Below are 24307 nucleotides of genomic sequence, written 5' to 3'. Positions count from 1 at the left end.
GTGCAGGACAATCGTTTGCTCACACTCGTCTGCTCCCTTACTAGACTGCGAATTTAAAGACTCATTTTTGCAACTAGTACTGCCTGGAACACAAGGAGCGGACAGTAAGTATTTGTCAAAAGAAAGTTGTGGAGCCGGGATCCCAGGTCCTACTCATCTGCCCTCGAGTCCCTGCCCTCTCTGCCACATTACCCTGCCTCGTTTAGTCGGTCAAAAAGCAGTTATCATGGGAGGCCGAGGCAGGCGGATGGCTCAAGGTCAGGAGTTCGAAACCAGCCTAAGCAAGAGCGAGACCTGTCTCTACTATAAATAGAAAGAAATTAATTGGCCAACTAATATATATACAAAAAATGAGCTGGGCCTGGTGGCGAGTGCCTGTAGTCCCAGCTACTCGGGAGGCTGAGGCAGGAGGATCGCTTGAGCCCAGGAGTTTGAGGTTGCTGTGAGCTAGGCTGACGCCACAGCACTCACTCTAGCCTGGGCAACAAAGCGAGACTCTGTCTCCAAAAAAAAAAAAAAAAAAAAAAAAAAAGCAGTTATCAGACAACTCCTCTGCACCTGCTCCTCTGTGAAACATCACAAATAAGACACATCGGCCCCCACTTGCCTTGAAGGCGCGCAGTGGAGCGTGGGGTGAGGCGGAGGGAACAGGGAACAAGCTCTCCACCAGCCCCGCCATCAAAGGCTGTCCCTCTGTGCCTGTCCCTCCCAGCCAAAGCTTCGCACACCAAACCAACACTTACTGAGCACCTACTACGTGCTAAGTACTGCCCCCAAGTCATTCGAGGTTTGGGAGGAGTGGGAAGGTGAGAAGACAATGGAATCAGGAACTACCAGACAGCGTGAAGAGTGGCGGGTAAGGTCCAGGGGTGCAGGAACTAGTGGCCAGGGACACTGGGGGCATGTGTATGACTCTAAAGCGCTTTCCCATTTGATGTGATAAAGGAATTTCACATTGCATTGCTTTCTGTTCACATCCACTTCCTGCATTAACTCATTGGAACCTCAGTGCTGAGGGCAGGGCAGGAATTATTACTCCCATTTTAGAGATGAGAAAACTGAGGCTCAGAAGGGAAAGAACACTGGATGAGGAGGCGGGAAGCTGGGTTCCAGGCCTCATTTGTGATTCCAACGAGTCTGTTAGCAGTACACCCCCAACGCTGCCACGCTCCCACCCCACCCCGCCAAAGCAGGTTTTCCTCGCCCGCCGTGACCCTCTTCAATCCCCGGTGAGACAGCCCAGCTTCAGGCAAGGCAAGCAGTCTCTGGATAGCCCGCTGATGCTCACGAGGACCCAGGAGCCAAGCAAAACCAGCAAAATGATGTTACCTGAGGCTGGGTTGAATTTAAGGGCTCATTGCAAGCATCTGACTAATTAAAAGCAAATTGGCACCTGCAGTTATAGAGCATGTTGTTCTTCTCGGGTAGTGGCGAGCCGGACTGCGTGGACGCGGTGACGTCAGAGCTAAGGAGAGCCCTCACCTCCTCCTTGAGGAGGGCGCGGGGCCAGCTCATTGCAGGAGCGACGCTCCCAATCACAGGGGTGGGGCTCCCAACCACGCCCGGGAAGACACAGCTGGAAGCAGGGCAGGCCGGCAGCCCTGAAGCCTCAGCATCAGTGCATGTTGATCAGATCAGCACTGACACCCCGGCTCTACTTCCCGAGTTCACACAGTAAGAAACAACCCTCTACGGAGACTAAGTGAGTGACCTGGGAGGATATGAAGGTAGCCCGAATACCACCTGTCCTGAACACACTTCCGACCAACCCGCCCCCCCCCCCCCAGTGCCTATCTGGCCTTTGCGTCAAAGCATGGCCTTCTGATACACATTGTTCAGTGAGACCTGACATTTGCGTGATTATTTGCAGTTCACAAAGCACCTCCATATATTCATACTAAGATATTGCTCATCTAGCCATCAGCTCTGCAGGTGGGTAGTGACACTAACCTCAGTTTTCAGACGAGGAAACAAAAGCTCAGAGAGACTAAGTGACTTGCTACAAATCCTACAGCCACTCACCGGACTGGGATTTGAATCCATGCCTTCAAATTGCAGGTGAGCCTTCTTTCCACAGCCACGGCAGGCGTTCACAGGGGGACTATAATTAGTTCATCCGATCTGCCTGTGCTACTTTGGAAAGGTGCAAAGAGGTCTCGCGGGAATGAGAAATAAATACTCTGCACAGATTTGACAAGGGAGGGAGCAAGAAAGGACATGCACACGGCAGTGGGGGAGGGGTGGGCAGGGGGAGGGGCTGCAAGGAGACACACTCTAGTGGAGTGTCATCCTGTCAGCCAGAAGACAAGAGATGCACCAACATCCCTGCATTCGTGTGCCTGCCAGAGGACGGGAGGCATTCCAGGGGGTCAACCCGGAGGAGGTGGCTGTCCTGGGAATGGGTGTGGCCACCTCACCACACTCTGTGCTGGTGAGGCCACACCTGGCATGGAGGTGCCAGAAAGCTTGAGAAGAAAGTAAGGGTCCTTGGAGGAATAGGAGCACTTAGCCTTGAACAAGGAGACTTGGAGGGCTTGGAGGGAGGGAGGTCAGGATGCCCGTCTTCAGACATCTACGTTTCTCATGCCAAGTCCACAGCAAGATAATAACAACAAGCACATTGATCACTTATTCTGTTTGGCGTAATTCTACATGCTTTACATACACACCCTCATTTATCTTCACAAGAAGGCTGTGAGATAGGTAGCATTATCTTCGTTTTGAAGGTGGAGAAACTGAGGCACAGAGAGGTTAAGCCATTGTCAAGACCATACCACTGGCAAGTGGCAGAGCCCAGATTCAACCTGAGTTTGACCTCACAACTGTCATCTTGATGACTGCACTGAACTGCCCCTTTTAAGAAAAGCCAAAGACTTGAGCAAACAAATATGTTTGTTCTATGGACATATTACATATTGCATCGTTATAAATATGAACTATTCACCCCTGATAAATCTTTTTTTAGAAATGTTTTTAGGCCGCACCTGGTGGCTCACGCCTGTAATCCTAGCACTCTGGGAGGCCGAGGAGGGAGGATTGCTTGAGCTCAGGAGTTCAAGAACAGCCTGAGCAAGAGTGAGACCCCATCTATATATAGATCTATATACTATATTCTATATACTATAAATAGAAACAAATTAGCCAGACAACTAAAAAAAAATAGAAAAAATTAGCTGGGCACGGTGGTATATGCCTATAGTCCAAGCTACCCGGGAGGCTGAGGCAGGAGGATCGCTTGAGCCCAGGAGTTTGAGGTTGCTGTGAGCTAGGCTGACGCCACGGCACTCTAGCCCAGGAAATAGAGTGAGACTCTGTCTCAAAAAAAAAAAATGTTTTCAAATAACCCTTTTATTTATTATTTATTTATTTTTGAGACAGTCTTACTCTGTTGCCCGGGCTAGAGTGTCATGGCGTCAGCCTAGCTCACAGCAACCTCAAACTGCTGGGCTAAAGTGATCCTCCTGCCTCAGCCTCTCAATAGCTGGGACTACAGGTGCATGCCACCATGCCCGGCTAATTTTTTCTATTTTTAGTAGAGATGAGGTCTTGCTGTTGTTCAGGTTGGTCTCAAACTCCTGACCTCAAGCAATCCTCCCATCTCAGCCTCCCAGAGTGCTAAGATTACAAGCATGAGCCGCCATGCCGGGCCTTTTAAAAAAAATTTAAATCTCACTAGTAATCACACAAATGGATTGAAACAATGAAGAAACAATGAATTAAAACCATGAAAAAAGTTATAATGTTCAATGCTGATGCTCATGCCACAAAATCCATTCTTGTAGACAACTGCTGAGAATGTAAATTAGTACTTTTGAACAAGGAATTTGGACAAGATGTCAAAATATTTAAAACTATGTAGCAATTCCACTTCTAGAAATGTAACCCAAGGGAAAAAATCATTGATATGTGTGAAGATTCAGGTATTTATATAATTATTATAGCATTGTTTATAAAAGTAGAAAATTAGAAACATTAATATCTAGTTCAACATAGGGGTCAATGCAACAAATAAAATAGGTATAAAATGAAAAGCTAGGCATCTACTTTAAAATGATGCTGTAATAGAATATTTAACATGGAAAAATGCTCTCTGTTTAAGTGACAATAATATACATCTGGTCCAGAATTGCTATGGCATATATATGTATTGTGATGATAAATATAGTCATATGATCATGCATAATTTACAAAAGCATATATAACCAAAACATTATGATTATATATATGCCAAATCTCTGAGAAAGGAAATTACAGGTCATTTTAAAACTTTTCTTATATGTTTTTCTACATTTTTTACTATGTATTACTTTTATATTCACAAAATAGTAATTTTTAAATGTATACCCTTCATCACGTTAATTCTGTATCTTACAATTTATCCTAATAACCTGAAACACAGAAAAAGCCTTATGAACAAAAACGTTCATCTTGTATTATTTGTAAAAGGAAAATAAGGGGAACAGCCTAATGTCCAATACAGAAATGATTATATAAGACATGTAACACATCACATCCACACACTGACTATTATATCCTATTTTAATAAGAAGAAAACCATTTTATCATCATGTGAAAGAGGGAGCTGACTTGTTCTGTGCAGCTTCAAAGATTCAGAACCAAAGGGTAGAACTTAGAAGTCAGCAGATTTTGAATCCACATAGAAGAATGTTCCAATTATGGAGGAAGCCACCTTGGGAGATAATGAGCTCCCAGTCACTGGAACTAACCAAGCGAAGCTTGCTGCCCCGTCAAGGAGGCTGAGGAGGGTTCGTCTGGGCTGGGAGGGAGGCTGGACTGGGTGGTCTCTGAGAGGCAGCTGGTGGCTGCAGGTGCCGGCAGGAGCCCACCTGAACGACAGATTGCTCAGGACAGGATTCCACCGGGCCACCCTCAACTTCCTTTCATCCTGCTCCCCACTTATTTTAAATATTTTAAATATTTCCAAAATAAACTTTGTCCTTTCCTCTCTCTCAGTGGGTTTTATCCCACCGTAAGGCCTGGTCGGAAAATAATAATAATAAAAATAAAATGTGTGTTTTAACTGGTCGGTGGCTGGCCTGGCAACGTCTTTGCTAAGCACTGGCCTCCAAACCTCCCCGCCTCCCCTGGGAGCCCAGCCCCGGGTGGCAGGAGCCGGCAGCTGCAGGTGAGGCCAGCCAGCCAAGCTCCCCGACGACACCCAGCTCCGACCTTGCCCCTGGGGGGCCCGTGTGCCAACGTCAGTGCCAGTGACCTCCTCGAATGTCACAGCAGGCCGGTGAGGAAGACGAGGACAGTGGCTCAGCCGGCTGACACCACCCTCCTGCCTCTGGCCTAGGCCTTGCCCTGGGCCTGGCGAGGGCTCTGCAGCGGTGCCCCCCCCAGGCCTGGGCCCGGCGGGAACTGCATGGGCCGCCCCGGAGCCAGGGCAGCCCGGCTGCCTCCCCGCTCGCCGACGCCCTCGGTAATTACTTCATTTATGCCAAGCAGGAAGAATGCAACTCAGTGATCCAGGCAGACCCGTTAAAAGTAATTATCTGTGCAACGCGTCCTGCACCATCGCCTTCCAGGGAAGAAGGAAAAGAAGCTGAACCCCGCAAAAAAAAAAAAAGCCCCCATTGTCTCCAGGGCGTGCGGCCGCCCGCCAGGATTAATTACACACAGCGCCAACGCGTTTATCTCCTCGCCGCTGATTGCAAAACCGGGGACTTTCAATAATTCATATCTGCAGCGCAGCGCTCTGCGCCCCGGTGCAGAAACACAGAAACCCGCTTGTTTGCAGGGGAAGCCCGTGGCAGTGCCAGGCGGGGCGCCCTCTGCCACCTGCACCCCCACCTGGAGACAGGCTCCGGGAGAGCCGAGGCCGCGGTCGGGGCCCATCTCTGCGGAGCCTCCTTCCCACTCCCGCCGCACCGACGGGACCTGCTCTCGTCCCGCCCAAGCGCCAATGCAGCTGCCCCGAGGCGGGGGCTGCCAGCTGAACAGCCACGGCCCACGACACCTGCCCAGCTCCACGCGCCCCCTGAGCCACCTGGAGGCCAGGACCGGGGGATCTGTAGGGCAGGCGCCTGCGATGTCCCCCAGCCCCTCTGGACAGCGGGCTCAGGAGACATCTGCCAACCAGGGCTCCACCCCACGGGCAGGAGACCCCGGTGGAGTGTGCCGCCCAAGCTGCCAGGTTGAGGGGAGGGGTCTGCAGGGAAGGCCGCAGCCTCCTCTGACACTGGCTCTGAGCGCCATCCTCCTCCCTCCACCGCCCCCACCCCTGCAGCTGCCCTCCCCAGCCCTGTGCCTGGGCTGGCTCGCCCTCCATCTTCCCTCTCCCAGGCGCCCAGCCCCTGCCCTGCCCTGGCTGGCCTGCTGTCTCCGGAGCATTGCCCACGGGCCGCTTCTCCCATCTCCCCTCCCCTCTCCGTCTACCCTTCCTGCCCCTCCAGTCTCTGGCTTGGTCCCAGCCTCCCCCCTTCCCAAGACTCCTCACGCAGCAAGCCCAAAGCTCTAGCTGGCTGCAGCCTGGTCCCGCCATCATAATCACCCCGATACACCCCCACGACCCCCCACCCACGTTCCAGGCTCCAGCTCCTGAAGGAGCTCCCCATTAAATCTGAGACCCCAGAGCTCACATGCCCCCTAGGAGCCTCAGTCACCCTGGTCCCAACCTCTGACCCTCCCCACGCTGGGGAAGGTGAGTCAGTGGGGCTGACCTGAGCCTGACCCCTGGACCCCTCCATCTCTCTCTTTCCTGCTGGCAAGATTAGAGGCAGGGTGGGGCTGGCCTCTTTGCTCCAGCCAGGCTGGGGGGCCCAGCTGGACCCCAGGGAGCTGGCAGCCCCAAAGCTGCCCTCAGCCAGGAGATGTAATTCAAATGTGATCCATTCAAACAGCACCAGCCCTTACTGGGGCTTCTGAAGGTGGGGGCGGGGGCCCAGAGAGGGCTATAATTAGCATTCTCAGCATCCATGATCCCCCGGCAAGCCTGCCAGCACGAGGGATGGGGAAGGCAGTGGCACCGCAGTGCAAGCAGCCCGGGCTCGCACGGCAGGCAGGCAGGCAGGCAGGCGGCTGCCAGCCCCGACCGGAGCCCAACCTTCCTCCTCCCTCCTCATCTGCTGGCTGCATCAAAACAGACTCACCGGCTCCTTAGGTGTGATCCCTGCGCAGAGAAGCTCTAACTCTGCGAGCCCCGAGGCCCCCGCCCCCCAGCTCAGGCCAGCTGGGGTCCGCCTCCCCCACCCCGCAGGGCCCCCTTCTGCAGAGCGGGGCTCTGGATCCGATCTGGTCTAATCAGTCATCTCTCCGGCTGGCAGGTCCCTGGCGCGGGGAGAGGATGCTGTTGTGGTTACTGCAGAATCCAGCATCTTTCCCAGGCAGAAGCAGCTGGGCATGCTCCATCAGCTCCCTTGGGGATTTCAGGCCCACGTGACTCTCCCTCCCCAAGCTGTCACTTAGGATCAGGAGTAAATAGTCCCCGAAAAGGTTTAACTCCATCCACACCGGTGACGAGCTGCTAACCATGCATGCAGCCTGCCTGCCAGGAGAGGACAGGGCGGTTCGGCAGGGGCTCCCAGGCCTTCCACCACCGGGACAAGGCTGCCCCCCAAAGGGGAGCTGGGCTACCGTCCGGGTGAGCCGCATTTTTGCAGTTCTCCCACAAGAGACTGCAGGGAGCCAGAAACGGCCCTGGGGTTTGGAATCATGCATGGGACCTCACCCAGCCTGCCTCATGCTCACCTTTCAGCTCTGTGGCTGTCCACTCCAGAGATGGGCATGTCTCGGAGCATCGGGGGGCCTGGCCGGGGCCCCTGGGGCCTCCACATCCCTCGCCCCCACCCCAACACAGTGAATTTGGAGGAATAGCATGCAGAGAGGGTTGGAGCCCATCACAAGATGCCAGGATCTCCTCGTCCTCAGCCCAAATTGGTCTCCAATACCCTTGGGCAAGGACGCTAGCCAAGCCGGGGGATGGGGGGGGGTACCTGTATTCTGCAATACTGAGGGTCAGAGGGAGAAGGAAGGGCTTCAGACAATAGTGCAGTCTCCCTGTTTCTGCTTGGATAAAGATTTATCTCTCTCTGCCTCGGTTTCCCTCTCTTCACATCTCTCTGGATGCTGGAAAAATAGTAGATTCTCTGTGACAATAGGCAAGTGTAATAAAAACACTGACTTCGTCACCAGGATCAGAAAGATGGAAAGAAACCAGATTGCCACCTAAATTTCCAGGCAGGCTCACTGGTCTCGGGCCCCACCCGCCCCTTAGACCCAGACGCTGGAGACTAAGCCAGGTGAGCTCCTGGAGTCACATTTGAACGTAGATACATATCAAGAAGCAGGGGCTAGAGAGAGAGTATCTGCAAGGCCCCACCTACATGATAATTACATATCATTTTATTATTAGAATAACTTGATTTTAAAAGCTAACTAAGCCTCTATTCTCTCAAATACAAGTGTGTCTCTCTTAATGCGATCCGGGTAGAGGCAGCATCATTTCCACCAGCTGAAGCCCCTCCCTTTAACAAGAATCTGCTGCGGAAGGAGTGAGAGTACAGGCCTCTCTCCCAGGGCCCAGGAGGAGCCTGGTCGGTTGGGGTGGGGGAGTCACTGGGGGGATCTGACCCCCCACCCCAACTCACGCTGCAGAATAGAGCGAAGTCAGGGGCCTGGAGAGCTAGCGATGGGACGATCCTTCCCGGCCCAGAGCGGGCCAGGCCGGAGCTGGCATCTCGGGGTTGGGCAGCATGCACAGCCTAGCAGCCCTCTGGGGGGGGGGGGAGATCCCTGCATCACCTCCTCCCCTCCCCCAGCCCAGCTGCAGCCAAGACTCCAGGACAGCCCCTCGCTGGCTGTCGGGAAGCCACTCAGCTGAAGGGGCAGAGAAGGTGTGGATCAGGGCCCAGGGCCAGGCCAGACTGAGGAAGCCTGACTCACCTGCCCTGGCTCCCCAGGACCTGGCAGGGCTGTTCGGAACAGGCAGGGGAGAGTCTGCTTCCAGGCAGCAAACTACGAGGGGCTCTAGGGGGTCTCTGGTCTTGAGCAGCCAGAGGCGCAAAGAAAAGTTGGGGCAAGATATTGCAGCATCAGGGACAGAGTGTGGGGAAGGGGACAAGGACCCCAGGCCCCACAGTCCTCAGGCAGCTGGAAAAGGCAGGAGACCAACAGACGGGCCTGCTGGGCGGTTTCCCTCCCTGGCAGACACAGGGCAAGGGCTGCAGACGAGCAGACTCCGAGAAGCCTGAGCCAGACCGGGTGGCTTGGGGACACAAGAGGCCAAAAGGAGGACTGGCGTGGGGTACAGTGCCCTCGTTTTGGGGAGCAAGGCAGAGGAGCTGTTGCAGCATGAAGATCTTAGCGTTCCAACAAGCATGCATGGGGTGGAACAGAGAAAATAAACTCCCTTTGCCAGATCTGAATTCTGGTTCCGTTAGCCCAGCAGAGGAACAGCAAGACGCATGGAAAGGACTCTGCTGGGGAGATTTGAGGAGGCGGCGGGAGGGAGGGAGGGAGGAGTCCACAGAGCTGCCCTGTGACCCCGTCTCCTCTCTGCTCTAGCATCAGAGGATCCAGTCCAAACTTCGGGGCTTCCCTTCAAGTGTCATCGCCGCTCCCTGCCACACAGTCTCAGCAGCCACCAAGTTGATTGACTCATTGCCCCCACTGCCCATCCCCCCACCAGCATGTGCACACGGGTCTCCCTCCCTCCCTCCCAGAATCCAGAATACACCAGTGGGGGGGCAGAAAAGGGAGGGAACGCTATGGGATGAACCGTCTTTAACGACCTGCCTGACCTGGAACCCCAGCCCCCTCCCTGACTAATTCAGTGAGCTCCAAACCAGCTCCTTGACTACTGAGCCTCAGTTTCCCTCACCTGCCCATGGGTTTCTCTGAAGCCCAGAGCATTCACCACCTTTCCTCCTCATCCCTCACTGTTAATTGCCGCCCTGTGACATCTGTCCTCTGTCCTGCCTACCTGCAGGAGACAACAGAACAGCTCCTGGTGGCCCCACCGCACTTCCCAGCCACCCCTCCCCTGGGGGCTCACAGGCTGGGTCTGTACTGGTGGCTCTCTGAGATCCGTGTGCCTGGGAGAAGCCACCTGGGCCTCCGGGCCCAGCCCTGGAGCACCTGGGGGAGGAGCCCTGGGTGTCACCCAGGAGCCTCCAGCCTAGAGACAGCCATGCAGGGCGCGGGTGGACCTCCGCCTGCGCGTTCTGGCACCTTCCTGGAGGAAGGGACAGCTGGGAGGGGCTCCCTGGGGGAGGGAGCAGCGGGCCCAGCTGGGGAACCGGGTTATCAGGGGAGTGGCTCTGCAGAAAGCTCCCCGCCACGCCCGCCCCCTGCCCACTTTGGAGACAGAACTGGCAAGCTCCACCGCTGGCTGCCTCAACAGGAAGCCGAGGAAGGAGCCGAGGGCCAGGCAAGGGGTGTCAAAGAGAGCTAGGTCTTTAAGCATCAGAAAGAAGCCTCGCAGACCGCCGTGGCCGGGAGGTGGCAGGGGCGCCAGGGAGACCGAGGGCAAAGCCCCGACGGCGCCCTGCGGGGCCTTGGCGTGTGCTCTGCTGCCCTCTGCCGGGGTCGTGCGGGAAGCGCATGCAGGCTTGCAACCGGTTTCACCCACGTTTTAACCCTTTGCTTTTTTCCCTCTCCTCCCCACGCCACCCTTTCTGGTAAATGACACCATCAAAACCACAGGCACACTTGGGCAATACATCAGTTGTGGATACCATGGTAACCACCTCCCAAACGCCACAATGGAACCGCCTCGACACTCAATTAGACACTCAATTAACATACTCGTCCGACCCTGAGCAAATGTCAATATTTGCTCGTTGAAATTTGACTCATCCACACTAGAAGAAAAAAAAAAAACAGCCCCCCCCCAAGTTGAAGTTGTCTGTACACAGTTTGACTTTTAGTATGAGCTCTTGGGGTCCATGCCTGGAATCCCTGGAGTTTCTAACTCACCCACCAACCCCACGTCCTAAACCTTTGTGGGGACTGTGAAAGTGAGGAGAGTGGGCCAGAGCCATTCAGTCAGTCACTTACTCATTCAGTGGGAATTCATCGAGCACCTCCCTTGTCCCAGCAAGGCAGGGAGGATGTGGGGGGGCAGCCGTGCCATGATGCTGGGGGAACAGCCCGTGCGATCAGACACAGGCTGCCTCCCCGCCTTGCTTTCTACAAGCTTCCCGACACTGAGCAAGTCATTTGCCTAGTCCCCGATTTTCACTGTTTGCTACAGCAGTCAGGGATGACAGCGCCTGTCCATAAGTGAGTGCGATGGTACAGGGAGCCCTTAGCTCTCAGAGCGGCCACTGCTGCTACTGACCTACAGGACGGCACCGGGGCCAGGCTGCATGATGCCTGACCTGTGGACATCTCATCACGATTCCTGATAAAAGGACATCGCCTGTGTTTCCAGACTCCACGGCCCCCTGCGTTGCCTCTGCCCTTGAGTTTTCAATCTGGACTGGCGGTTCTCAAAGTGTGGCCCCCAGACCAACGGAGTCTGCCGGCATAACCTGGGAAGCTGTTCGAAATGCAAACTCCAGACCAGGCGTCCTCAAACTGCGGCCCGCGGGCCGCATGCACGTGTTTTTGCCCGTTTGATTTCTTACTTCAAAATAAGATATGTGCAGTGTGCATAGGAATTTGTTCATAGTTTTTATTAAAACTATAGTCCGGCCCTCCAACGGTCTGAGGGACAGTGAAGTGGCCCCCTGTTTAAAAAGTTTGAGGACCCCTGCTCTAGGCCCTCTGAATCAGAAACCCTCAGGGTTGGGTCCGGCAAGCTGCGCTTTAGCAAACCCCCCAGTGATTCTGAGGCATGCTCAAGTTGGCGAATGACTGATCTAGGGGGAAATGACACAGGTATAAACAATTCCAATCCGGGCGGGCTTCCCCGAGGAAGTGACGTCATGGGAGAGTCTTGAAGGAAGAACAAGTGTTCACAGGTGGATGCCAGACATTGGAGGAGAGATTAGCACTTACAAAGGCCTGGGAGGGAGGGTCACCCAGCAGGCTGGGGAGAGTGTGGGGTGAGACGGGGAAGGGAAGCAACGGCCAGATTAAGAAGCCCTTTAAGTGCCTGGGTAAGAAATTTAGATTTTATTCTGTAAGTGGTGGGAAACATGGAAGATTTTTTCTAGTGGAGAGTGCTAAGACCAAATTTGTATTCTAGAAGACAAAAAAAAAAAAAAAAATACTCTTGCAGCTTTATGGCCCGGAGGCAGGAGGACCATCTGGGAAGCTTTTAGGATGACCCAGGTGAGAGTCCCATGAGCTCAGGCAGCCGCGTGGGGATGATGAGGTATTAGAAGCACTGACGGCACCTGCAGGGGCAGGTGAGGGAGGGAAGGGTCGAGACTACCTCCGAGGGTTCTGCTGCCCTGGCATTACTAAGAAAGGTGGAGCAGGTGTAGGGAAGGCGATGAGTCAAAGTCTGGGCACACTGAATTGGCGGAGCTCAAAAGAGAGCTCTGGGCTGGGGGCTAAAGCAGAAATTAATTATGCTTCCGTTGCTTTCCTCCCAACGTGTTTCATTCACTGATTCGTTCATTTCAGCAAATACTAGATTCCTTCCTACCACGTACCAGAAAGGTGCTAGGACAGAGTGGAAAACAAAACGGCCAGAATCTGCTCTCAGGGCCCACATGGCAGTGGGGACTACCTGCGGCACATAAGTAAACAAATATATACACAAAACGTCTAGGTGGGCTGGCCCGGTGGCTCACGCCCCATAATCCTAGCACTCTGGGAGGCCGAGGCGGGAGGATCGCTCAAGGTCAGGAGTTTGAAACCAGCCTGAGCAAGAACAAGAGCCCCCTTCTCTACTGAAAATAAAAAGAAAATGAATTGGCCAACTAAAAATATATACAAAAAAATTAGCTGGGCATGGTGTCGCATGCCTGTAGTCCCAGCCACTCGGGAGGATGAGGCAGGAGGATCGCTTGAGCCCAGGAGTCTGAGGTTGCTGTGAGCTAGGCTGACGCCACGGCACTCACTCTAGCCTGGGCAACAGAGTGAGACTCTGTCTCAAAAAAAAAAAAAAAAAAAAAAGAACCATGCACATAAAGAAATATTAAGATGGAATCTATAAAGAAGAAACAATTCTTAACTGATATAAGAAGGATTTGCATTCAACTTTAGGGAAAGATATCACAGGCTACAAGAGCCATGTGATATCAGAATAATTTCTAAAACAGATAATTTGTAAAAAAAAAAAATTGTCTTTGCTTTAAGACTATGGTTAACAGGCAAGCCAATGTAAGCGCTGGCAGACCTTGAGGTAGAGGATGGAAAGACGACCTCCCCTGGTGTAGAGGGGTGAGGATTTCAAAGCAGAGAGGGAGGGAAAGGGGAAGAGACGCGGGTCCTCCTCCCCAGGGCTGCCTCTCTGCAATATCAGCCCACCATCCCTGCAGGATCTGAGGCCAGACCAGACGACAGGGAGGCCCACGGGCCTGAGCACGCAGGGGCAGGGGAGCCTCGCCCATGGGAACAGAGCCAGGACCAGCCTGGCTGGGGACGGAGAACCCCAGGCCAAGGCAGAGGGAAGTGCGTCCCGCTGGGTAGCTACGGACCACCCCCTTCCCAAACCGCAGTGTCTCCTGCTTCCCCGAGGCATACCTTCAGCCTCAGGGGAAAGTTAGGGCTCCCCTGGCCCAAGGAGGGGCCTAACCAATCCCTTAGAGGAAAGCACATACCCATCACCCCCAGAATCACAAACGCCCCTGTCCATGGGAGCCAGGGTACAGCCGCCTGAGTTCCTCATTGCACGCCCTGCTCACACCTTCCCTCCCCTCTGGCTCCGCGGCCTGCCTCTCACAGAGCCCCGGGGCTCTGTCTCCTTCCTCTGAACCTTTGCCCCGTGTGTCTAGACGGCTTTGTTGAGCCATCTCCTTCCCTGTCCAGCCCAGCCCAACACCCCACCCACCCCGCCCAGGGAAACCTCCCACGCACACGCACACGCACACGCACGCACACAGACACACGCTCCTGTCTGCATCTGCCGCTCTCTCGGAAGCCTTCGAACCTCCCGGCCGTCCACAGACCCGGCAATGCCCCCGGTGAGAACCAGACACTGTAACCATCTCCCCGGCCGAGGAGGCATGGGTGGCAAGGACCAAAGCAGCACCGACCGCAACATCAGGCAGGGAGCTCCATCTTACTCACTTGATGAAATACACGGCTCCTTCCTGAGTGGCATCCATCTCCCAGCCCTTGGGCAAACCTGCAAGGAGGCAAGATCATAAAATGAGACACCCTGCAATCAGCCTCTCCCCCAACTCGGCCCCACAGACCCCATCGGCTCTCAGGAGGGCTGGGGCCAGGGGAGCCAGGAAGGTCCACAGGTAAGCCAGCAGAGATCAAGCCAACCGTGCCACCCGTTTCCGTCCGTTACGTCTAGCGCCCAAATTCCCAGCAAACAAATGGGAGACACAGGAGTGGACAGGGTGTCCCCTGTCAATGGGCAGTGAAGTGACCAAACGAACCACCGCTGGAAGGATGCACTCATTCGTTCGACAAACCTTGACTGAGCACCTACTGTGCGCCAGGGCCACCCCCCGTGCCGTCCCTGGATACGACAGTGGACCCAGAGACGGTTGCCCTGCAAGGTCCTCAGGATCATCCAGGCGCGGCAGGTCACCTGCCCCGGATTCACAAGACAACCGGCACCCGAGATCTGGCTAGGACGTATCTCCAAATCCCAGACTCGGCTGCTTCTGGACAAGACACCGGGGACCTGAGAAGTCAGTCCCAGGAAAACAGAGAGACTTCTTAAAAATTATTTTTAATAGCATCTCTGAAAAAAAAAATTATCCGTGGAAATGCTCAGAGGAGAATCACAGCATCTCAGAGCGAGCAAGGGCCGAATAGCCGAGGAAGCTGACAGTGGGGGGGGGGGGCAGTCCCCACAGGTGACAGGAGCACCTGTCTCCAAAGAGCACTCTGCTAGGCGCTGTCTCGTCGTTCTGTTCCCTCTCCCAGAACAGCCACCTGCCAGCTCAAAAACCAGGATTCCTTCACCCCCTGGCAGAGGAGGGGCCTTCTGAGAGACCCGAGAGGATCCACTGCCCGGGGGTGGGGGGGTGCGGAAGAGACAAGGAGCTGGCAGAGATCACTCCCTCGGTGGCACAAGGCGCCCCCACCCCGGGCTGACATGCTGGAAGACAGGTGGGGATTTCCTTGACAGACAGTCACGGCCACCTAGCTGGTCTGACCAAACACCTGCCTGGTGGGTGGAGTTTTACCAAACGTGGCTATTAAGTGTGGGCCTGCAGCAGTGTCAGCTGCCTTAGGGCACGAGCTGCCGAGCAGAGCCTGGGTTCTGCAGGGTGGCGGGTCCCGTGTCACGCACGCATTTTATCCCTCGTTTCTATCCAGGGTCAGTATTTCCGCAGCTGCTGCCAATGGTGACGCTGGGCTTCAGCAAACAGGGCAGCTAAGCGCGCCCGGCTGCCCCCCAGGGCGGCCCGGAGGAGGATAACAGCAGCTGCCACTCGGTGAGGGCTTCCTTGAGCCTCTGCTAGCGCGTCTAACCTGCACGACAGCATTACACAGTAGGCGTCAGCCCCAACGTTTTTACGGAAACCGAGGCCCAGAGAGGTTAATCAACTTGCTCAAGGACACACAGGAAGCGTCTGGGCCGGGACGTGAGAGCTGGTCTGCTGCCTCCAAGGCCCACACTCTTTCCTCTGTGCGGCTCCATGAATGCTACTTGTTCCCCTCCGTCCCTGCAGGAGGACACCCGCCCGCTGCCATCCGGGAAGGGGAGGGCGTGGGCTGGCAGCCCCCGCGAGGAGAGGGATCCCCATTGGGTCGGAATCATAAATAATCCTCCCACTGTGATGGGCCCGGGAAGGGGGCCAGTGTGGATTATGTCCCCTGCCTTTTTCTAGCAACTTCCCTCCACGCTGCCCTTCTCTGCCAGGGCAACAGCAAGAGCGCTTATACTCGCGCCCAGGCGGAGTGCCCGGGGAGGCAGCTGCCCTCCCGGCGGGCTCCGGGGGCATCTTAACCCCTTCCCGGCCTGGGACAGCCAGGTGGCTGTGGCCAGAAGTGAAGGAACCGGCTCGAGTTCACCTCCCAGGCCTGCCCAGGGTGATAATGGGGTGGAAGGACTCGAGCTGTAAACAGCTGAAACGCTGATGGCGGCGACGGCGGCGACACTTCCACCGCCAGCCTGGTGGAAAACAGCCCTGGTGCTAAATTTAGGAGGCCTCGCTTCAAGTTAGAAATACAACAGTGGGCCCGTCGCGGTGGCTCACGCCTGTCATCCTAGCACTCTGGGAGGCCGAGGAGGGAGGGTCGCTCGAGGCCAGGAGTTCGAAACCAGCCTGAGCAAGAGCGAGACCCCGTCTCTACTATAAATAGAAAGAAATCAATCGGCTAACTAAAAAAAAAAATATATATATATATATATAAAATAATTAGCCAGGCATGGTGGCACATGCCTGTAGTCCCGGGAGGCTGAGGCAGGAGGATTGCTTGAACCCAGGAGTTAGAGGTTGCTGTGAGCTAGGCTGACGCCATGGCACTATAGCCCGGGCAACAGAAGTGAGACTCTGTCTCAAAAAAAAAAAAAAAAAGAATTACAATAGTGACAGCAGTTACCCCCATTTGCAGGGCCAGCTCTCTGGTGTGATCCTTGCTACTACCTTCTGAGGCTCATAATCCTATCCCCACGGTACAGATGAAGCAGCTAACTCCCGGAGGAAGCGAGCCACTTGCTCGAGACCACACGGATGGAAAGTGGGGCCAAGACTGAGCTCAGGGCTCTCTGCTTCCAGAGTGTGTGCATTAACCACGACACCACTGCATCCGCCAAGTGGCCCCGAGCCAGGCACTTCCTCGCTGCTCTTCAATCTTCCTACCATAAAATGAAGGAGTTGGACTCCAGGATCCCCGAAGCCTCTTCCAGCTTTAAAAGCACAATGATTCCAGCCAAGAAGCTAAGAGGAAATCGGCTCTGGGCAAGTCCAAGCCTTGATGCAATGTGCCCGGCAGGGCTGGCTGTGCCCCACGGGTAACCACGGCTCCTGCAACCGGTGCCTGGGCCTGGTCAGGAGCTGGAAGGCACGAGGGGCAGGAGAGCGACCCACACTGCGGCTCACGCCCCCGCGGGCTGGCCCGTGGCAGCTGCCAGGAGCGTGAACTGTCGCTCACTCGAAGTGCCCCAGGCCTCTGATTCCTGTGTCCCTACTTCTTCACCTCGGACTGAGATCCTTTCCTTTGCTTTTTTCTTTTCTTTTTTTTGAGACAGAGTCTCGCTTTGTTGCCCAGGCTAGAGTGAGTGCCGTGGCGCCAGCCTAGCTCACAGCAACCTCAAACTCCTGGGCTCAAGCAATCCTCCTGCCTCAGCCTCCCGAGTAGCTGGGACTACAGGCATGCACCACCATGCCCGGCTAATTTTTTCTACATATATTAGTTGGCCAATTAGTTTCTATTTATATTAGAGACGGGGTCTCACTCTTGCTCAGGCTGGTTTCGAACTCCTGACCTCGAGCAATCTGCCTGCCTCGGCCTCCCAGAGTGCTAGGATTACGGGCGTGAGCTACAGCACCCAGCCTCCTTTGGTTGATGACCTAGATATGTCCCTACTTTTCCACTGGCCCCAGAGGTCCCTGGGGGCTAGCAGTGGTGTCTTCTCCATAGTAAGCAATTAATGTCAGCCTTGTCCCCTTTCTTTCACATTTCTCCCCGGTGTGAAGGAGTTCCTACTAGCCCGGTGGGGCTATTTACATTTAAATTAATTAAAATTAAAAATTCAGGTCCTTGGTCGTGCTAATAACATTTCAGTCGCTCAGGGCCACGTGTGGGTCATGGCGAGTGCATTGGGCCGCACAGATAGACAACCTTCCTATCTTCCGAGCATGACACACGGTTTTAGGGTGCAGCACTGGGGACTGGCTGGCTCTTGCCCGGCTCAGGTGCCCTCAAGACAGACGGGATCTTCCGACTGGGCAGAGGGATGAGAGAGGAGCGAAATCTTTGTTCTCAAAGGTCCGTCCCAGGTACTAATCATAGAGGCAGAAGCTGGGAGAGACCTTGAAGTGAGCACCAACCCTCTTGCAATACCCCCACGTGGCGGTCCAAATGCTGAGTCCATCCACAGAGAGAGGGAAAATTCAGAAGCAAAGTCAAGGTGAAGGGTTCCTGCTGCCCCTCCTGCTAGGTCGCAAAGACAGGGACAGACGGGCTCCTTACCTGGGCAGGAGCAGTGTCCGCTCTGGATGGGTGATTTCGTGCCAGGGTGCACCCAGCTGGTTGACTTTTCCTCATCACTATAGAAGGACCAATAAGAAAACGTCAGCTATAAGAGAGGCTGTCAGCTCTCTGAAAATGTCAGCTATAAGAAGGGTGTCCCTGAGTGGGACACCCTCCTCCAAATTCACATCGGCGCTGACGGCCCCCTCCCAGGCACCTGAGATGGCAACGTCTGTCCGCATGCCATTCCATCGTTCACATGCGCAAAGGATTTGCTGAGTCAACCCTGAGGGTCCAGGGATGAAGGGCGTCTGGTCCCTGACCTCAAAGAACCTACAACCCTCTTGGACACAGACGTAAGAAAAGGCAGTTGCAACTGATGCGATAGGAAGCATAACCCCTGTTGTACCTATCTACCTCGGTACAGAGAGCGTAGTGCTCGCAGAGAAGAGTGAGACGGGGAGGAGGAGGTTAAGAAGGAGAAGCACGAAGCCCTCGCTAAAGAGGCCTAAAGAGGCCGCACTTGAGGCGATCACTGAAGTCAGCTGGGAGGGACAGGACGGTCCTTAACTGGCAGCTTCTCTGGCGGATGAGAGGAGGAGGCTGAGTGAGCCCACAGTCCCCGGGTGTCTACAGTGCTACGTGGTACCCTGCACGACACTCCCTCACATTAGGAATTTCATAGGTTATGAATGTGAGGTTCAGAGAAAATTAAGTAATTTGCCCAAAGCCACCGCCACTAAGTGACCAAGCCAAGTTTCAGACCCAGCTCCGTCCCCCACAAAACCCAAGCTCTTTCCAGGATCTCACACCCGGCAGTGCAGACCCTCCGGCCGGCTCTATCTCTGATGGCAGATGAGCCCCTCGGCATTTCTCAGCCCCTGCCAACCAAGCGACACAGAACTTTCCAGAGCCAGATGTGGCCCGGCATGAAGCACCTGGCTGTCTCGGCCGATTCAGGTATGTGGGAGGAGAGGACTCTCGGGCCACCAGGTCATCCACCCAGGCTTTTCAATGGGGCCTTGGGGCCCAGGACGAGACTCCCCTCGATGGAGGTAAATTGACATACAATAAACTCCACTAAGAAAGACTCCACTAAATTTTTATTGAAGTAAGATATACGATGGACTACATGAAAAGTGTGCAATTTAGTACGTTTTGACATATGTATACACACCTATGAAACTGTCACCCAAACCAAGAGAGTGAACCCCCTAACTTTCCCCGTGCCCTTTCTAATTCCTCCCTCCCACCCTCTCAGCTCTTCCTACCCTCCCCCTCCCCCCAGCGACAGTTGATCTACTTTCCGTGACTGTGGATTCGACTGCCTTTTCTAGAGTTTTATATGAATGGGATCATACAAGCTAGACTTCTTTGGCTTTTCTTTCTTTCTTTCTTCCGTGTTGTGCTACGTGTTGGTAGTGCGTTCCGTTTTATCGCTGGGGAGCACGCCGCTGCAGGGCACGGCACAGCGTGTGCAGCCCTTCCCCTGCTGGCGGGCCTGTGCGTGGTTTTCAGTGAGCCGTTACAAGCAAAGCCGCTACGAGCACTTGTGTACACGTCTTTGGGGGAACATGCACTTTCTTCTCTCTTGACTCCACTGATTTTCTCCAGTGTTAGACACCTGCCCCAGGAAGACATTTCCCAGCTGATCTACCCCTCTGATGAGCAGAGAAGAAGCAAGTCACTGTCCTAGTGACCCCTGTGCCCTGGAGCCACTGGGAGCCACTGGGGAAGACCTCTAACCCACTGGTCTTGGCTTTGGTCCTGGGAGGGCGAGGAGAGGAAGCCATGGAAGGGGAAGGGGTTTGGGGGAAACCCAGCCAGTGCGTCACCCCTTACATCTCCTCTTCAGCTGCCCTTGGACCTTCCAGCCCTGACCCTCCCTTCTGGCGCATGGCTGGCTCTCAGACTTCCGTCTGTCTCCACCCTGCCTGGACACCACGGGCCACCCACCACGCCCTGACTTCACACCACAACCCTCAACTTCCTCTCCCCTCGCCCTCCCACTACCTGCCCCTCGGCAGCCCCTGGCCCAGAACAACGCAGGCACAGTCTGTCTGTACTCCAGCGCTGGGCTGGTGTCACTGCGAATCCAGTCTCCCAGCTTAGCTGGGCCCTGAGCACCCCCTAGAACAAACTCTCGGGTCCCCAGCCAGCTGCCATCTGCAGGGTGTCTCAAGGCTTTCCCACCAACCTCAAGTCCAGAGCCTGCCCCTCCTACCCGTCCCCCCACCAAGGGATGATCTGATCTCTTAATGGAAGAAAAAATAGAAAACATTAGGCAGGAGCTCTCCCAATACACCCAAGCAGCCCACCCCCGGAGCGTACCACATTCTCGCCCGCCCTTTAATCCTTCTCCATGTTGGAGAAGGGGCAGCCTTCTCCCATGAAGCCTCGGCCCTCTGCCTGGGTGATGGTCCCCGTCCTCACCCATCTGTTCTCCTCCTCCTGAGCAGCCCAGATTCCAATCTTCCACTTCCCTCTCCCGCGGGACCCATCCCCCACCCTCTACTCCTGCTCCTGTCTGGGGTGGTCTGAGCACTCCCTGCCCATGCCGTCTCCCCCTGCAGCTTCCTCTCACTCACACTCCTCTTCCTCCCGACCAAACATCCCTCCTGGAAACTAGTCTCCCCAGCTGTCCCCACTCCCTGGCGCTCCACTCGCCAGTCTCCTACGGCCTGGTCTCTTCTCCCCGTCCTCCTCTGAAACCACTTTCCTAAATCCCGTGGACACGTCCAGCCTTCGGCCATTTGGCTTTTCCGCTGCATTCAACACTGCTGAATCCCTCCCCCCAGCACCCCTCTCCCTGGCCTTCCTTCTCCAGTGGCACTCCGCCCTGGTCCTGGCACCGCCCCACCTCTGCGACCTCTTGAACTCACTCTCCACCCCGGCCTCTCTTCCTCTGCCCCTTCCTTAATGCTGGTGCTGCCCGGGGACCCTCCTGTCCTCTCCCTCACACACTGCTGGGTGGTCCGCTCCGCATGGTGACCCCCACGCCTCTCCAGCCCGGGCCTGTCCCTTCAGCCCCTCCTGCTGTCTGCTAGACATCACCCCTGCAGGGCCCATGGGGACCTCAAACGCAGTGTTTCCCCACCAAACCTGAGCTCGCCCTAAAACCTGCTCCTCGTCCCAGACTCCTGGTCTCTGCCAAGCCCAAGCTAGACATTCTGAGACGTGTCTTTGCTTCTTTCCTTTCTCTTCCCTCCCCAACCTTCAGGCAGCAGATGAACACTCTTACTTTCTGTTCCTAAAGATGGCTCCCATCCCTCCCTCCTCTTCACCTCTGTTCTCACCGCTTAAATTCAGATCCCTTCTCAGCTGGCCCCCCGGACTTTCCAAATTGCTTCCCGACTGCTTTCCACACCTCAAGTTTCTCGCCGGGCCTGCCGCTCAAACTTCAGATCATCATTCAGGCAGCTGCCAGAGTGATGGTTCTAAGCGCTGATCCGGCGCGGTGGCTCACGCCTCTAATCCCAGCACTCTGGGAGGCCGAGGCGGGAGGATCGCTCGAGGTCAGGAGTTCAAAACCAGCCTCATCTCCACTGCGCCCCTGCGGGTGCCCCAGGAAACTTGTACCCTGGAGCCCACCCATGCCTCCCTTGCCACAGGCCTCTGCTTCCAAGGCCCCCTCCCCTCCTCCCTCTCCTCCAGAACCACCTCCTCCTTGGGGAGGCCCCTGCCTCCGTGGAGAGGCCCCTGCCTCCGTGGAGAGCGTTAGTTCTTTCGTCCCCACATTCCTACATCATCGGGCAAATGCCTCAAGCTTGCATCACCTATTTCATCAATATTAATTTTTGTTTTCTCACTGCTACCTTAAAGGAAAAACCTGTAGCTCATTGTTTCTTATCTCCACTGCCTAGTGCTACAGCAAAGAGTAGACGCCCAATAAATATTTGTGGAGTGAGAGATGGAAAGAAGCTGGACAGCAAGGGAGAGATTGAGAAGAAAGAAAAGGAGAATTAACCAAGTGGCCAAAAACTTCATCAGAACGAAGAGCAGGGCTTAACAGAAATTCAGACTCTAAGGCCTTGCCCCAGATCTTCTGAGCAGGAATCTCCCAGGGTAGGGCTCAGGAATCAGCCGTCTTAATAAGTTCTTGGGTGATTCTTATGAACTTGAAAGTCTCACGTCACTGACTGAGGGGACTCCAGTTTTTATACTGGAGAAGTTCCATGATTTAAAACTCTGACCTGAGGTCAAGAACTTTAGTGGTGTTAATTTCTAAGATAATATAATTACAACATCAATTAAGATAATGGTGGTGATAATTACAGGCGAAAGGCCTAAAGCAAATGTGGAAACTGAGACCCACCAAAGAGAAGCCGTTGCCTGCCTGAGCCCCTGCAGAGCCGGTTTGGGACGGGGAAAGCAGTGCACTAGAGCCAGCAGGTGCCAGGCTGGGTCCAGCTCTGATTAACAAGTGGGTTTGTCTCAGACCAGCGCTTTCCTTCTCTCTGGACCTCGGTTCCCCAGCTGAAAAATGAAGGGGCTGCTTCTAAGCTTCCTTTCAGTCCTCATGTATCTTGAGGAAGGGAAAGCTTGTCAAGTGTGGGTGACAGTCCAGGACGCCGTGCTTCTAGACTTGCTATATTATTGGGAGATTTCTATCCTGGCAAAAGATGACTACAGTCGAAGCAGGCCAAAAGAGAGGCAGCAGGGCCACTCTGTTATAATGAGATTGTGCCCGAGCCATTTTGGTTTATGAAATTAATACAACAGCGCTAAGGTATCACTGAGAGCAGCGAAGGCTCTCTCTCTCGCTCTGAGGAAGGCTACGCATACAGTGGGCAAGATCTTCTCCTCACTCTTGACCACAGCCCCATAACGCAGCAGGAAGGGAGAGGAACTGCAGTCCGGGGACACTGAGTCTGGGCTCAGGGAACACCAGCAGCTGAGTGGCAGAGGCATGGTCCCCCCACATGTTGTCGCTTAGCCCAGGTCTCCCTGTAGGAAAGTCTCGGGGGTTGGGGGGGTGGGAGGAGAAAGCCCACCTCTGGCCTTTTCAGCGGGGAAGGAAGGAGCTGAAAGAAACTCCAGGCCAGGCACTGGTCTAGTCACCCTCCCGGGGGGCCTGCCCTGGGCTGTGACCCGCGTGGGGAAGGCCAGCAGCTGCCCTGCCCTGCCCTGTCCTGTCCAGCCACTCCAGGGCCCGAGGCGCGCTCAGCCTTTCTGGACCTTGACCCATTGAGCAAAAGGCGGGAGACGCATTCAAACAGGCACCCTGATAAACTTCTTAGTCATGCCCGCCGTCATGCCTCGGTGTCCCCCGCCTTCTGCAGCGCGCCCCCAGCCCCGCCACCTTTCAAGTTGGGCAACTTTAAAGAAAAATGAGAAAGAATAAAGAAAAAGAGAGAGACCAACGTACTTGATGAAGAAGACTCTCCCGCCGCCGTCAACCCCGTAGGCCCACCGGCCCGGCAGGTCCAGCCAGTCGATCTCCTCGGCCATCGCGGCCCCGCGCGCCCTGCCCCGGGCGCCGGCCGGCCGGGCTCCCGCGCCGCAGCCCCACTCCCGGCCGCCTCCCGGAGGCTGCGGCGGGGGAGGGTCCCCGCGGTGACTTCGGCCTCTCCCTGGAGGCGAGCTGGCCGCACGCCGGGCGGCGGGGACAGGCGGGCTGGCACTTAACCCTGGCCCGGCCGGGAGCCCCGGCCCCAGGCGCCACCTGCCTCCTCCTCCTCCTCCTCCTCCTCCTCCACTCCCGGCTCCTCTTCGGACCGTCTCGCGAACTTTAATGACAGGCAATTAGCGCGGAGAGCAGTCGCGACGCCCCTCCCGCCGGGACTGCTAACGGGCAGCGCGGGTCCCGGCGCCCCCGGCTCTCCGGCGCCCGCCCGCCCTGCGCGGCCGAGCGAGCGGGGCTGCAGCCCGGACCCCCCCGGGCGCCGTGCGCGCTCCCCGCGCCCCGCTCCGACCCGTCCCCCGCACCCGAGCGCCGGCCGGGCGGGGCGGGGCCGGCGCCGCCTCGGAAGGTGATCCTCAGCCCGGGAGCCCGCCCGCGCCGCCGCGCCCGAGTCCGAGCGCGCCTTGCACCAGCAGCCCGAGCGACGCGCCCCGCCGGCCAGCGAGCCGCACGGGGAAGTGACCAGACCTGTGCGCTCGGTGGGAGGTGAGCAGGGGAGCA

At 55.6% G+C, this 24307-nt stretch overlaps 1 protein-coding gene across 11 annotated transcripts in view; it reads right to left on the bottom strand.

Annotated features, from left to right (window-relative positions):
• The window catches only part of PLEKHA6 (pleckstrin homology domain containing A6), a 138619-nt gene extending 114713 nt beyond the window's left edge, over positions 1-23906 (bottom strand). For 9 of the 11 annotated variants that reach the window (XM_012759001.3, XM_075996932.1, XM_075996930.1 and 6 more), the window contains exons 1-3: positions 23552-23870; positions 18184-18260; positions 14149-14206 (exon numbers count right to left, since the gene is read on the bottom strand). In XM_012759001.3, coding sequence (XP_012614455.2) covers positions 14149-14206; positions 18184-18260; positions 23552-23634 — 218 coding nt within the window. In that variant the 5' untranslated portion in view covers positions 23635-23870. Of the gene's footprint in view, positions 1-7112; positions 7761-14148; positions 14207-18183; positions 18261-23551 lie in introns of those variants that run through there. The other 2 variants (XM_012758965.3, XM_020284450.2) reach the window with 2 other exon arrangements.
• Positions 23907-24307: the final 401 nt, after the last annotated feature.

Source organism: Microcebus murinus, chromosome 23, assembly GCF_040939455.1.
Source record: "Microcebus murinus isolate Inina chromosome 23, M.murinus_Inina_mat1.0, whole genome shotgun sequence".
NCBI lineage: Eukaryota > Metazoa > Chordata > Mammalia > Primates > Cheirogaleidae > Microcebus > Microcebus murinus.
This window is presented reverse-complemented; position numbering and strand designations above follow the sequence as displayed.